We start from the raw sequence: 16,314 nt of genomic DNA on the forward strand, positions 1-16,314 counted from the left end.
ACACACACACACACACACACACACACACACACACACACCAGACAGAAAAGAAAAACACTTTGGAAAGTCAGCCAATTAAAAGCAGTGTTCAGATAAACTGAGCTCACTTTATTTATCTTCTAGTGCATGAAGACATAACAGATCTCTGCGCACTGACTCTGGAGCAGGAGCCACAGCTGGAGCTCAGTCTGGCAACTTCTTCATGACCTGGTTTTCCTCACTCAGGTTGTTGAACATTAACTCAGAAATCATCAGTATCTTCATGGAGAACATGCTAAAAAAAAATAACAACAGTTGTTATTGTCAGTTAAGTTAAAATCACTTTTTAGAAACCAATCAATTCTGGAATTACGCAACTTCCGGTTTGTTCACCTGGTGTCGCTCAGTCGTTTTTCTCCAGCTCGATAAACTACTTCAAAATCACCTTAAATCTAATTTTCAACTTGGAACAAAGTGGGACAATTGAAAAACAAACCTATTTAACGTCGTAGTTAGTAAACAGCCCCGACAAAAAACGCGGGGGGCACAGTGGCCAACTCACCTGTGCGTCCGTCATCTTCCTCACCTGCTGGACGTGTGGCAGCAGGTGGAGGGTGGAGGGTGGAGGGTGTCCGAACAACACCATCACAACACCATCACAACACAGGGGCCTCGACTGTGAAGATGATGAACGACAGAGCTGGAGAAGAAAACAGAAGACTTCTGGTCTCTGCAGGATGGAGACCTGACGGACGGTGGCTTCTCGTCTGGTTTGACTACGGTATCACGCTATTTCTGACCTGCTAACACTTTAAATCAAAGTTTTAATATGTGTGAATTAAGTGTACTGTTCTTTTATGAGGCCTTAGGTTAAGACTGCAATTAATGATTATTTTCATTATTGATTATTGTGTCATTTGTAATTGTCAGTCTCTCCGTCACACACAGACCACAGTGCTGTCTCCAGCTGTAAAAACTCCTGGTATCTAATTCCCTGTCACATCAGGAAATTTGGCTCATGCCAAACACCCCGTGGAACTGGCTCCTAACTCACAAACTTCCTCGTGTTTAGCAGCTTTAGAAGCTGTTCTGTCATTTTAAAACCAGTTCTGCACATTTCCTGGTTCGAAAACAAGACATCAGTGAGAAAGAAGCCGTTGGCAGGAATGTGCACTGTGAGTGACAGAGCTGGAAAATGTTTTATTATTCTCCGTTTGTCCCGCAACAAATTCCCCAGGGTCTCTGTCTTTCAAAATGAATGACAACACAACACTTATTTTATTATGACATGTATTTGTGTACATCTGCAGCTGAACACAAGCAGAGGAGGATGATGTAATGGCTCCAAACAGGTTGTACTCCGTGAACTTTGCTTTCCAACTTAAACATAGCTGTCACCAAAGGTAGTTGTCACATTTACTGATGCATCTGGTTAAGCTTCTAGTGTCAGAAGGCAGCAGCTGCAGCTCCTCTTCACTCTGTAAGAAATCATAAATGCTCTCAGGCTGTTTCACAAAGTAAGATAGTGTCTTTACAGACAAAACAAATGTGTGTCAATACCTCGGACATTCAGCATCATGGAGCACTCAGCTGAGCCCAGTTTGTTCTCAATGACGACTTTGTATTCCCCGTAGTCTCTGGCTCCCACCGTTAGTATGAGCAAGGAGCAGACTCCACATACGTTGGTGATGTGGTAGTTGGCGTTCACGTTCAGGCTCATATTGTTGTGGTACCATGTCACACGTGGAGCTGGGTCGCCTTTAACTGCACAGCTCATGTGGCACTCGTAACCTTGTGGAGCTGTACGCCTCCTCAAGGGAACAATGAAGGATGGAGGTGTCTGGAAGTCTAGGGATTTTCTCTCTGGCATGTTCAACTTGAACTTACCTGAAACAACAGTGAGAAGATCAGTGAAAAAAGGGTTTAGAGAATTATGAAAGTTAAATTCAAACTTTCTGCTAGTGGCTTTGTTTTTCCCAGAAAACCAAATTTAGAGGAATCAGGCAAATTAAAAAAGATAAAAGTGTGTTGATCCAAAGACCATTACATAAATATTAGCCTAGATGTCGGCTTGAAAAGATAAAGTGTTAGTAGCAGAAGAAGATGACACTACAAGATGATAAAATGTCCACTGGTAGAAACAATGTGGAAAATATGGAAATGTTTGTGCATTTGTGTTTCATCTATTAGTTGAAGGAGTATAACGGTCATCTGCTGCAATTTCCATTCTCTTCAGTGGCCGTTTAAGGCACTTAAATGTCCACTGAATCAGGCACATCATGATTTATTAATGACATATCCAAGTTTTTTATCTGCAAACTGAAAATGTACATAAACCCACCAATAGTATCAGTGCAAGTACTACAGCATATGTCAGTGTATGTTGTTTCTGTCCTTTCAGTAATGCTTTCATTACCATCTTTTCAACATATCTATTACATGTGTCAACTTGCACCCTCTTTATAGTACTACTCAGCCAAACGATGCTTGAGAGTTGAGTGTTTGCGCTTTAGAAAATGTCAGTGTCATTGGGAATGACATTTTCTTTATACTGAAACCTGCTGTAGCTCACAGGTTGCAGAATAAATTCACTCACTTACACAAACCAGCAAGATTATTCTTATTCAGATTATCTTCATGATTGAAGTGGAGACACAAACCTTTTTCCTTTTTGGTTCCAAACACAGGGGATTCAGAAGGGGGTGAAAGACCCATATCATTTATAGCAAAGACCCTGAAGTAATACTCCCGTCCAGGCAAAATGTTGACAACTGTGAACTTATTGTTAAAAAGGTTGTCAGCCACTGTCCTCCAAGTGTGTTTAAAGGAGTCCCGCTTGGAAACCATGTAGTGTAGTCTGTCGTCCCTCTTTTCATCTGGGGATGGAGCCCAGGACAGAGTCACTGTGCCTGGGGTGTTCTGGTACAGCTCAACTGGACCTGGAGGCTTAGGATCATCTACAAGTGGATTTAAATGCATAGATACGTCTGAGCTTTATCCTGCGAGTCAGATTTATTGTATGTGTAAATGTGAAACACCTTTATCATCAGTTAGAAATTAAGTGAAGTGAAGGGGGAATTCTAATCAGATTCACCTGTAACTCTGATTTCAACATTGACACTCTCCTGGCCGACCAGATTCTTGACAGTAATGGTGTAGATGCCGGTGTCGGACCGCTCAGATGTGGGGATTAACAGTTGAGAGCCTTTATCAGAGTTGGTAATTGTTACGTGTTTAGGCACTGGAATGCCATCTTTTAGCCAAAAGATCTCTGGCATGGGAGATGCCTATAAACAGGAAGGAAAATATCACATTTATATGTTTTTATAAATATCAGGATAATAACTTAGATTCACAAACAAGAAAATACATTGTTAATTAAATTACTCATAGTACCTCAAAGCTGATGTTGAGCCGAACTGTATTTCCGGATCTCACCACCACAAAGGTCTTCATATTGCGGTCTTTGAATTTTGGCCTTACTGTCAGGATAACATTTTTAATGATAATGATTATTTTGCCAAATTGCGTTCCAGAAGACTGTCTAGTAGTTCTTCAGTTTTTACTATTACTATTTACTATGTTATAAAAACTTATTTTCTTGGTGCCAATTTCTAAATGTCTTACCAGGAGGAGGCATGGCTATGATGTAATTGTCAAAGCCCTGAGGTTCTCCATCACCTCCATGATTGGTGGGAATTACTCTCACCCAGTATGCGGCCATCGCCTTCAAGCCAAGCACAGTGTAGGAGGTTCGAGTAATTGGGATGACATTACAGCGGATCCATTCGAGGCTTTCTATTAGTCTGATCTCCACGTAGTACCCCAGGGCTTCATCCTCCACCCCTTTCACTTCTTTAGGTTTAGTCCAAGCCAGTGAAAACGTGGTGTAATTGGAGGATGTTAATTTCAGGTCTGTGACTTTGCCTGGGGGTTCTGAAATTACAGTAATGTGAGGTAATTTACACAAAGAGCTGCAGACAATTATGTTGAACAACACTGATTCACTTTTAATCAGGATGTTTTAATGTGATAAAAACAACTCGGCGTGATTGCCTTACTCATCGGATCTCTTGCGATAACTGTGTCACATGGAATACTAGGATCTCCAGCACCAGACAGGTTGATAGCAGAAACCCTAAATTCATAAGCAGCACCTTCAAAGACATCCTTCACTGCATATTTTGTATCTGTGGAAAATTGAACAAGTGATTATCATATCAGTAGATGTCTAGATTGGACTAGGCTGATTCAGGGCTTTCTTTTATTTTCACACTGGAGCCAGTGGCAGTATCTTGCTGTAGCTTGTCATGAGTTGAATACCTGTAATGGGCCCTCTTTGGTTTACAAGGCTCCAGTAATTAGTGCCTTTTTTGTTCTTTTCCAAATTGTATCCCACTATTTTGGTCCCTCCAGTGTCACATGGAGGACACCATGACAGGTTGATGCAGTCTTTAAAGGCACTGACCACTTTAGGTACTGTGGGGGGTCCAGGGTAACCTGTAGGGCAAACGTCTGTTACTGGTCTATTACTGGAGTATTAGACCCAGAAGGAAGGTTTTTTTCATATTTAGTTTGACTTTGTTCTCATCATTTCAACTTTATTCTCAACCTTTTGACTTTATTCTAGATATAGCATTATATTGCCTAATATTTACTTGTAGATAATTTAACAACCAAATGTTTCAAAATAAGGATGATTAAATTTCATCAAATATACCTTGATTGTACATTTTCAGTCTTGTGTTTGCCTGTTTCATTCTATGGCTCTGCTCCCAGGAAACTACTGGGTTTTTTTTTTTTAGATGGCACCTAAAATTGTCATTATACTTTAAAGTCTCTAACTAAAGACTTACGCAATACACCTGCAGGAATGTCCTCCGTCTGCAGGTAATCACTGATGCCCTCTGCAGTCTTAGCTCTGATCCGGTAGCAGTACCTCCTTCCAGGGTCCACATCTGAATCTTTGTAAACTAGGTTGCTGCCAGGGATTTCACCAAGATCGGTCCATTTATTGCGTCCCACTTGTTGCCGTTCTATGAGATAGCTTGTGACCGGACATCCACCACTGTCTTTTGGCGGTTTCCATTTGAATTCAACCGATGTTACAGCACTTTCCATTATGTCTACAGGTCCTTGTGGTGGCGTGGGTTTGTCTGATTAAAAAAATGAAAAGAAGTTATATAATGCTAAAAGCAAACAACTTTGGTGTATCTCCTTACATAGAGAACAATGTAATACATGCAAACCTTAATTGCCTCTCTTTAGTAACTCACCTAGTACAATAAGTTTGGAAATTGCTTCTGTTGTACCAAATTCATTTTTGATTTTGATTTTGACTTCTCCACTTTCTTTTCTTTGACACTTAAGAAGGCGTAGTTGGCTCTCAGTGTCTGAGGTTTCAATCTTCACATTCAGGGCAGGCAAAAGCTCATCATCATCCTTATACCACTGTATACTGAGTGGTGCCCCACCTGAGAATGGCAGCTTCCATTCGGCGTTTTCACCTGCTTTTATAATTATTGGCTTTGTGAACTTTCCTAGAGCATCACTGTCAATTTTTGGCGGGTCTTGTTAGAGAGGAGAGATAGTTATTGTCAAAAACCTAAACCTGTTGAAACCATGATAAGTTAATAAAATTTGATAATTAAATTCTGACCTTGAATATTAAGGGTTGCCTCTGATTTACGTCCTTCAGCTTCGAAGCGATAGACTGCTGTATCGTCTTTTTTACAGCTGTCAATAATTAACCTATGACAGGCTCCATCTTTGATTATTGTTACCCCCTCCTCATTTGTTAGCTTGTTGGATGAAAGGTTTTCATGTTCATAAGACAAACATTTGATAAATTAAGTTTTTTTTTCTAACACAACAGCAAAGTTTTACAGTTACAGCTTTACAAGCAACAATGACATGCTATAATTTGCCTGTAGGAGTTAACTTACCAGCTTCCCATTTTTATACCACTGTCCTTTTGAGGTGTCACTGCTTAGTTTGCAGGACAGCTCTACTTTTTCACCAATATTAGCAACAGTATCTGACAGCCCACTGACAAACTGAACTCCTTGATCTGCAAAAGTGAAAACAAAGAGAAAATACAAGAATTATTGGTGTAAAGGTAGAAAATGCTGTGAGGTGAATGCACATAAATTAGGATTCTTGTTACACAAGTCTAATATAAGTCAACCTAATATAGAGACCATGCAGTCACCATTCTTACAACCTGGTAGAAAATCTAGGATAGAAATTTCTTACTGCTATGTTGAGAGATGTTTGAAAAAAACAGGCCCAGATATCAGAGCCAGCAATGTGGTATAGTATGCAGTAGAGACATATAATGTAAACGATAATAACAATAATACTCTCTGCATTTATTGTGATACCTTAGTCTTCACAGAATGATGCAGTCAATGATAATACCTGTAATGGTGTCAGGAACCAGAGGGCCAGTTTGTAATTTCTTCTTTTTCTTATCAGTTGCATGATCTCCCAGGTTTCTATTCTTTTTATCTCCATTGACTTCATCAGCATCGGTCTTGCCCCCAGATCCATCTCCAGACCTGTCTCTAGATCCATCGCCAGACATGTCTTTAGATCCATCTCCAGACTGGTCTCTAGATCCATCTCTAAACCCGTCTCCAGTCCCTTCACCAGATGCATCTCCTCTATTTGCTCCATCATGCACTGCAGCTCTAGCAGCTGCGTATGCACCATCCTTTGCAGCCTGTGATTGCTGGCTTGCCTCCAGGTTGTCTCTGTCTTTTTGTAATTTGGCTTGCTGTTCCAGGGCTAGTTTTATCAGGTCATTCTGATCCCCTGTTTTTGTGCCTTTACGGACATTTGGACCAGCTGAATTTCAGGACACAGAAGCAGTTAGAAAAAAAGTAATTGAATTTTCCAGTAAGTGTGATTCTGAATTATTAAAAACATGTTTGACAGTGTTTCAAGCTAACAAAATTCTGCTGGTATTTTATTGAAAACTAAAATATGTCCAACCTTCCACTGTGAGAGAGGCATTGCTGGAAGTTATTCCAGCAATGGCATAGTATGTGCCATTATCTGCCGGTTTGCAGTCCTTTACTTTTAATGTATGAATAAGTTTGTCCTCTGAAACAGTGATCTCATATTTGTCCCCATGTTCAAGCGACGAATCCTGTTTTGACCATGTAATTCTGTTGAGGGGTGTTGACAGAACGCACTGGAACGTGGCATTGTCACCTTCAACAGACTTTGCATCCTTTATTCTGGCTATGAACTCTACAGCTGGCACTAAGAGAGGAGGAAAGTGGATGTCAACATAAAAGTTCATTACAGACTACTTCATAAATGTCAGTATTTGTCTCACCAGTTGAATCATTTCTGTTTATTTAGTACAAAGTTTAAACTTTACCCTGAAAGTCAGTTGTAAGGACATTTGCCTCTTCAACATCAACCTGGTATAATCCAGCATCTTCTGGCTGAGGGTCTTTGATGCTGAACACATAGTTTTTCCCTGTTTTTTTAAGGCTGTGCTTTGAATCTTCGTTTTCGTCATCATATGGCACCATTGTCCCATCCTTTTGAGAGAACAGTAGTCAGATAATTTTGTTTTCTGAGCTTTTTCTTGCTGTAGATTCATTAACCTGGATACATTTCAACCTACCTTGAACAAGTTAATCGCACTCTTGGGATCCCAAAGTGTCATATCAAAACCAAACTCGGCTCTCCCATTTGGTTTCACTTCTATTAGTTTCACATTTTCAAGGTTCTCAACAACCTAGAAAAAAGTTGAAGTGTAAGTATTTGTAATTGGTAACTGGTATTTGAGCTTCCATATATCCTATTCTAGCTTTAAAACATCTTTAGCAAATGTCATCTACATTCTTACAGTGAAGGTATTTTTTTCCTGAACGTTTAAAGCCTTGTCAACATTTTCCAAGTCAAAAGTAGCCATTTCAGAATTATTGTGCAGTTGTCACAAGTTGCTCTTTACTGCACCTTTGCCTGTTCATCTTCCCTTTCCTTTCTCATTTGGTTGAGTCTCTTCAGCATCCAACGAAAGTCAGTAACACCAAAGTCCAAACAGATTTTTTCATAGTCCTTCTTTGGTGCACTGAGAAGCAGCTCCCAGAGCTTAGGATCAATTTCTCCCTCTTTCTTTGGTGGGAGTTGTTTTTTTCTGGTGACAACAACACTGAAAAGAAAGGAAGTTTAATGTGGATTTGCTGCAGTGCACAGTTTAAATAAATGTCAGCTTTCATTTGCACTTACGTTTTCTTAAGCATCGATCTGAAATCCTGTGTTCCTTGATCATTTGCTGATTAAAAAAAATGGAATCCCGGTTTTATCGATACCAAACAATTAGGCATCATCATTGTATCAACCATGAAAAAACAAACCCCAAAACAACTTTGAAGATTTTTTAATACAACAACATTATATTGAAACCATATTTATTCGCTGTATCTTTTATTACCATGTTTAACACACATTGCTGTTATTGCTGCGTAAAAGAGCAAACTTATGCTCTCATAGGTTTGTAGTAATTTCATACCTGATTGACCTTTCTTCTTGAAGCCAACTGCGAGAAAGATGAAAACAATAACACAACAAGAAACCATAAGTGAATAGTCAAGGCTATAGTATATTGTATTTATGACAAACATTTTGAAATCATCTTTACCTGCAATCACGTTTAGAGTTGCAGCGCAGAGAGCTTTTCCATACTCATTGGTGACAAGGCATTTGTAGGTGTCGGCTTGGTCGGGTGTTACACTGACTATCTGATAAAGCAGCATTATCTCATAAACATGGCATCTCTAGTGCTGAATATCAGCTTCTGTCTTGCATTCACATAAAGGTCAAACTTGTGATCTTGTGTAGTCAGATACCGTAAAGTACTTAAGCTTAGTTTATACAGTTTAAATATGAATAAATACAAAAATACAATTTTAACATATACAGTCCCCTCCAAAAGTCTTGAAATGACGAGGCTAATTTATTTATTTTTGCTGTACATTCAAGACATTTATGTTTAAGATCAAAACATGCCTTTGAGGCCAATGTTCAGAGTTTCAGCGTCTACTTGATGGCATTTTCACATAACATTACATACCTTAAATAATGTAAAACATATCTAAATCACTGCTCTTGGCTTTAATTTCTAGAAAATTACAGACATGAGCCACAGAAATTCTGGACCAATGTTTAATAGACCGATGAGATGAAGATTAATCTTTTAAAAAGTGATGGAAAGGGCAAAGTGTGGAAGAAGAAAGCATCTGCTCACAATTTAAAAACTTATCTGTGAAGCAGGGTGGAGGCAGTGTCATGGCATATGCTTGCATGGCTGCTTCTGGAACAGGCTCACTAATTTTATTGATAACATAACTCATTATAGCAGCAGCAGGATTATTTCAGGGGTGTACTGAAACAGTTTGTCTGCCACTGTACATGAAATGCATTAAAACTAATTTGGAGGATCTTCAATAATTTGTATTGTGTCTTATGAGATGTGGAGTTTTTTATTTAAAATGTTCTCTCACCTCAAGGATGTGCTCTTGAGTTCTTTCATCATATCTAACGATGAACTTTTCTGGGTCATCAGTGTCACCCTTATTACGAACCCATGTGACAGTTGGTGCAGGCTCTCCACTAACCATAGCTTTAAAAGTGGCTTTTTTACCTGAAAAATTAAAAATAGGAATTTAGTGTCTGATGATATTATTGATGCAGTTTTTTTTTTGTTTGAGTTTGCGTTTTACCTTCTTGAACAGTAATGGCCACTGGCTTTCTGGTGAAATCAGGTGTTGACTTTCCTAAAGGCAGTTGCTCAACATACTGAGTGATTATAACCCCAGGAACTCTGGACCTTTTGGTGATAGCCACTGTTAAGACAATAAAATAAGCATTAGACGTTTGATAGAGAAGGAAGATAAAAAAAAAAAAAGTATTATTATTGTTATTGTTGTTATTATTAGTAGTAGTATTAGTAGTAGTACATACTGTACATATTCACCAGTGTTTCTGATTTTTGGAGCAGTTATGCCAAAATTTCACAAGAGGTCAGTATTTCCTTTCTTTCTGTCAGCCATAGACAAACTAATGAGAAGACCTTCTGTACTGTGTAGAGCTGTATTTTGCATTTAGATCAAATTCAATTTTATTTCATTTAAAATTAAATTTATAAGAATTTGGGACTGATCTGCAAGTTCTGTATATCTGTTAGACTAGAACAATATGTAATTCACATTTCCATGAAGAACATCTGAGCATATATGCATGTAAAATGTACATCACAATACACATAAAGCATGAAATCATAATTCTAGAAGAGTGCTACTGAAAAAAGTATAATTTAAGATCCTCTGAAAGGTTTCTCTGACACCTTTCGAAAAGCTATTACAAAGTCCTATCAGCCCTTATCTCAGACCTGGGTACCATGAACTGCTACCCTATTACACCTAAGAAGGATGGGTGACACATTTTTCAGCCTTTTTCCTCTTTAACATTTCAGCTGTAGGATGACTTGGTAAACAACACCAGAGTTTATCCAACAGCTGTTCAATTCGTAAACTCTAACCCACCATCTGTTGCGTCTTTTTCTGCACAAGCATCATTCCTCATAATTACTCGGAGATGCTTTGTCACCCTAATGCCTAAACGTGTAGAATGACTTTACTGCGGCAAAGTATATGTAGGTCAAACAAGTAATTATACACAACTAAGTTGGTAAAACGCAAACAGTCATGATCTTACCCATTAGTCATACAAAGTGATGTTAATAAACGGTTTAACCTTTAACAGCTCAAGAGTAGCTGTGAATTAGACCTGCACAACGTCCAGGAAAAAGTTTGGACAACTCTTACTTACAGAGCTGCTTCAGCTCATCTATTCTTAGGATGTCTGGCTTGAATGGCTCTTTTCATATCATTCTACAGCATACTTATTTAGTTGAGGTCTGGGCACTGAATAGGCCGCTCCAAAAGGCAGAGTTTTGTGTCTTCGAAGGCATTCTCTAGTAGAATTATTTAGATGTTTAGCTCCATTGTCCTGCTGCGTCAGCAAACATCCACTTTATCTAAGCGAACGTCTTGTCTTGTTCAGTGGCTGGAACACTAGTACTCGATGTTCAGTGTTCAGGGTAGTGTTAATGTTTTGCTTCCACCATGCAAGTGGGTCAGAGATGACTTTTGTCGTGTCTCTCAGTCTGTTGCTCCATTTCCAGTCATGCAGGTTGTACTAAAGCGGTAGACCCGTTTCTAATGGCATATTTAGTACTTTACTTTTCTCTTGTCCTGGTTTAAAATATTCCCACATTCATTGTATTGAGTGAGAGGGATGTAAGGCTCTCAAGTTGAGAAATGACAGTATGTTTTTCCACATTATAAGAAATATTAAGAAACAAAAGAACACCACCACGGATTCAAAGAAAAAAAAAAATCAATTGTTAAAACAATATAACAATGCATCTGCAACGTCAGCTTCAAATTAAAATCCTATCCTGCACAGACATAATTGTAAACTCAAGGACTTGCTTATAAACTTCTGCCCATGTGAGTTACTTTCAGACTCCAATTTCTTCATAAGTTCTCTTTGGCAGCCACAAGTTAGAGGCCATGTACTGAATATTCATCAGTCTGTATGTGTCATCTCTCAAGTGGTTGATTTATGCTTTTATATCATCTGAATGCAGGCAGAATTCTTGTAACCTTGTTCCTCCCTCATTGATTCACACATAATCCAAGTCTGGTTTGAGAGCAGTCAGTCGTTTGCTTCCGCATACCAATCACCCCTGGAAGAACTGCTGGATTTGAACGCCATCAGACTTGAGGACACCTTCAGTGAGAATTTGTTGGCTGTATAAAGCTGATATCCCTTTAATAAACCACTTCAAGCTGCCAACATAAGGCCTCTAGTATGAGGGTGAATGGTTCTCAGACACTCTGGGATAGTGTTTCTCGGAGGCAGGAGACACACTTGTCTCCATTTCAATTGCTAAAGAAGTGGCATTTCAGCAGTCAAATAAAGTTCGTATGTTCTGAGGTGGGTGCTCAAGCAAATTAATTGGTGTCTTTTCTGCAGTTTTATCTCACCCACCTTCACACAGAAAATCCTTACACAGAAAACTGTCTCTGTAATTTAGCCTTGTCTTATTGATATAAATTAACTGAGCAAAATAAACAGCTTAAATGACACTGCCCGTCCAAAATAGAAGTCACCACCTGGATTTAACTAAGCAAATGGGTAAGAGCAAGAGCGTCCCTTTGGATGATTACTGCATGGATGATTACGTTTCAGATGGTAGCAAGTTATTTATTTCTAACTGATGCAGTGAGTAGCTTCTCATTTCCTAAACAACCTTGTTAGAAGACACATCCTATGGTTGTGGAAAAGATGTTTCAGAAGGGTCAAATTATTGGCATGAATGAAGCAAAGAAAGCTCCTGTGGTGGCAGTGCTATGATCTGGGGCTGCTACAGCAACTCTGGACGGGAATAAATGTTGAGAGATTGCAGGTTCGCTAAGTGGTCCAACCAAATAGTGTGTGGCTAAAGGTTTGCTGGTGGTCCAATGAAATATTAGTATGTGGCTTTTTTTATGGACTGGCACTGTACAACATAGTATATTCTAGAGCACCACCTGCACTTAAATTACTCCTTTTAATGAGTTAGGAACTGAGTATCTAAATTTTAGCAGTTTTGAATGTAAGACTTTAGCTGCTTAACAGTTCATAGTCGTCTTTGGGAAAAATAAATCCATGTTATCCATTTTCAATAGGAGACGGCTCTGAACAACAGGCAGGCCAGTCAAGCACACAGACTCTGGGACTACAAAGCCATACAGTTGTAGCACATGGAGAATGAGGTCTGGCTTTGTCCTGATCAAATATCCAGTGACTTGCTAGAAAAAAAGATGGTGCCTTGATAGCAGCATGTCTACTTGATCACTGATGCATCCCCATAACATCACAGATTCTTTTCTTCTTCTTTTTTTTTTTCTTATGCAGTGCCACCTGAGGTCTTTAAGATCACGTGCATTCAGCAATGGTTTCTGACCCTGCCCCTCTTTACCTCTGTTCCAACTTCATTTGAGTGTGTTGCAGGCATCAAAATGACACTTGACACTGGAAATAGGTTTATGTATAAACAACACACAACGACAAAACATCTCAAACGTTTTTTACCTAGGGCTTTTGGGTTCCTGTTAGTGTCTGAACACATTGCAGCGTTGTTGATTATCAGATGAGTTGTGATCACTGTGTCTGAAACACAAAGAAAATAATCAAATGTGTACTGTATGTGAAAATAATTACAATTGTATAAAACATTTTTAAGCCTGTATGTTCACATGTATACATTTTTAACAGGGGTGACACTGAGCTCTAATATGACTAACCCAATCTTTCACAATTAAAAAATGTTAATTTAAAATTAAAATAACCACGTAATTTCAATTGATGATTGAAGCAAATAGATCAGATAATTTTAATTAATTAGTTTATATGTAATTCAGTTGGATTTTCTTGCACAGTAACACATGTCCTTGACTAGAACAGCTGGGGTCATGAGAAACTGGGAGACATAAAAATGGCGTCATGGGTCAGAAAAGGTTGAGAAATCTCGCCTCTGAGATGATTATTGTATATCATCTATGTTGCTGTATGACGCCAGCCTGTCAAAGAGTGATGCCTTGACATCTGCGTGACTAGTGCAGACAGTTGGCGACATGCTGGTACACTGTAAATGGGGAATGTGAAATTCCACCTAATGGCTGACTCCGCTTTACTGCCTGTGGAGTCGGGTGGCTGTGTGAGAAAACTGCTCACGATCCAAACATAGACAGGGGCAGAATGTCTTTACATTAAACTGTTAAGCTGAAGCACATATCTGTAAATCTTTGTCACCAACTTAAATATTACAATTTAAACGTGGAGTGTCACTGGGGTCTAGTTGTTAACGACTAGCAAAAGAGAAAATATAAATCCAAAATGCTTGTCTTACGGGGTCCGTTAGATTTGTTCCTTTTTAAATAGAAAAACTGTGTACTTAATTTATTAATTTGAAAATAAATCTTCTCCTGAGAGTAAAAACAATATACTGAATCTGTATGAGCCAAGAAATCAAAAAGTGTTTTTGACCTTGAACATCAGCAACTCACAAAAAGTATAGTGCAAACTAATCATACTGCTAAATCCTTTGTTAGTCATGGGGAGCCATTTGGGAAGGTCACATTTCTCACTGAAATATAAGACATTATTGAGATTTTTATCATTAGTATTAAGGATAATTTAATGTACAGATACTGACAGCTATTTAATCAAACGTGTATCTATGCTAAAGAAATCCTCAAACTTGTCTGTTTCTTTGAATTAATCAGTGATGCCTTTGGCCGGTTTGAAAGTATCTTAAGTTTCTTTAAATCTTGTGTTTTTTGTTGTTTGATGCATTAGATTGAATTTCTTTGCATATGTTTTATGTAAAAAAGAAATATGGATATGACTTACTTTCAGTTGTTCAACATCTGCGTTAAGTCAACCGTCTTTATCTTGTACTCGCTTTCTCTCTCTTGCTAATCTTCCGGTGATGACATCCCTTTTTGTTTGGTGATAAAAGTTTGGAGCGCATAGAAATCCATAAATGGATGAAATGTATTTGGTAAAAACCCAACTACATGTTGGTATAATGGGTGGAGGTTCCTCTTACCCATCCTTATGAAAGCGATCACTTTGCAGTTGCCACTGAAAATATATTATGACTCAGATACATTATGACTGTCCATTCAATCTGGTATTGAATGTATCCAGTCAACACTTTTCCACCTTTACTGTTGACAATATTGAAACACAAGTGGCATCACATACAGTACTCACAGTATTTCAACATTCATGCATAATATCATTAATGTCAGTCACATTAGTGATGGATATTACTGCACATGCTGTTCATGGTCAGTGATTTATGATTTATGGATCTGCAATAGCCATGAGCTGTAATTTCCCACATGTAAAGGGCAAAGCATCTAGCCAATAGATTTTGAATGGCAGCTTAGTAAAGGCTCAAGTAATCTGATCATTCTACAGTGGACTTTATTGGTCAGTAAACATTCATTTGAGACCTTTTATTTGGTAAAATAATCTTTGGTTGATTTGAATGAATCGGCTGTTCCAATTAGCCTCGACAAGTCTCAGTGGAAATTCTAACAGCACGCCGGTGGTATTTAGAGAGACACATTAGACCTGTGGTGGCATTATAAAAAAGATGATTGCTTGTGGTGGTGTGTTGGACTCGATGTGCTGAGCATGTTTTTAGATTCACATGGTCAAAGGTTAAATATGCATAACTTATCCAGACAGTTTGAATCGTCACCTTGATCTCATAAAAGAGACATAACTGCCAGAAAGGCCTGATGACACGAGTGGGGAATAAAAACAAATACCACCTCTGACCTGGCAGAGGAAATGAGGTGAACAGTCTATTATAAAGCAAGTACATAAGAAACTGTACTTGTCTTATGGAAGTAAATAAACATATCAGTAGAACACTGCTGCATAATGTCTCTTTTCAGTGAGTGTGTCATCAGTTATAATCATCAGTTAAAACAGGCCTTTGTGTTGTGTGTAAGAGTATACAGTACCCATCACCAAGTTTGTGTTTTGTAGGTGTCACATTATGTTCAATATGAATTAATTTTGGTCATGTCAGTGTAATATAATAAGTAAAACCACAGTCTTCGTGCAATTATACTTAGTTGTCTTTCTGAAAGGTCATTCTTTTTTCAAGTGTATGACAGCAATGTAACTAATTTAAGGTTTGCAGCCATAGTCTATTAGGGAACTCAGGTGGCTATATATGGAAATGACTGTGCTCTCAGTCTGGGAGGGCTTAATGCAGTACTGTGATGTGCATGACATTAAATGCTCAGATACTAGAGCTGCATGCTGCTGAAAGCACATGCTTGGAAACATGTATTGCTTTAAAGATGGCCCATGATTTTTTTTTCTGTCAATGACGTTAGTGAAGAATATGTAAAGTCATTAATGAAGGTAGGATACAGTGGCAGAACAAGTCGAATAAGCACATTACATGCATGGCATCAGTTTGTTGATATATTCCAGTTGAACAATTTGACAGATGTTTCTGTGTTACGGTTTGTGACTTCACTTCTACTGAATTTCTGGTGACAGAGTAACATGAGTTTGTGAATACATAGAGTATTTTATTGGTTTGACCAGCACTTTGCATCAAAGTGTCAACGCTTTCCATGTAGGCTATGCATTACAACCAAAGGGTTCTAGGTACTTATTTTCCAGAATATCTCAGTATGAGGAAAAGCTCCATAAAGCATTTGTGACATC

General features: G+C 38.5%; 1 protein-coding gene across 1 annotated transcript; it reads right to left on the minus strand.

Annotated features, from left to right (window-relative positions):
* Positions 1-1,510: 1,510 nt before the first annotated feature.
* On the minus strand, positions 1,511-9,849 carry LOC113153476 (immunoglobulin-like and fibronectin type III domain-containing protein 1; the record flags this gene model as incomplete). The annotated part of the gene is made up of 21 exons (XM_026347122.1): positions 1,511-1,866; positions 2,640-2,936; positions 3,074-3,266; positions 3,376-3,461; positions 3,607-3,915; positions 4,041-4,169; positions 4,303-4,479; positions 4,836-5,135; positions 5,256-5,549; positions 5,639-5,780; positions 5,925-6,049; positions 6,400-6,828; positions 6,976-7,248; positions 7,370-7,535; positions 7,622-7,735; positions 7,957-8,152; positions 8,230-8,275; positions 8,513-8,539; positions 8,642-8,741; positions 9,504-9,643; positions 9,723-9,849. Coding segments are annotated over 21 exons (4,026 nt in total), but the record flags the coding sequence as incomplete, so codon positions are not given.
* Positions 9,850-16,314: the final 6,465 nt, after the last annotated feature.

This window comes from Anabas testudineus, chromosome 5, assembly GCF_900324465.2.
Source record: "Anabas testudineus chromosome 5, fAnaTes1.2, whole genome shotgun sequence".
Classification (NCBI taxonomy): Eukaryota; Metazoa; Chordata; class Actinopteri; order Anabantiformes; family Anabantidae; genus Anabas; species Anabas testudineus.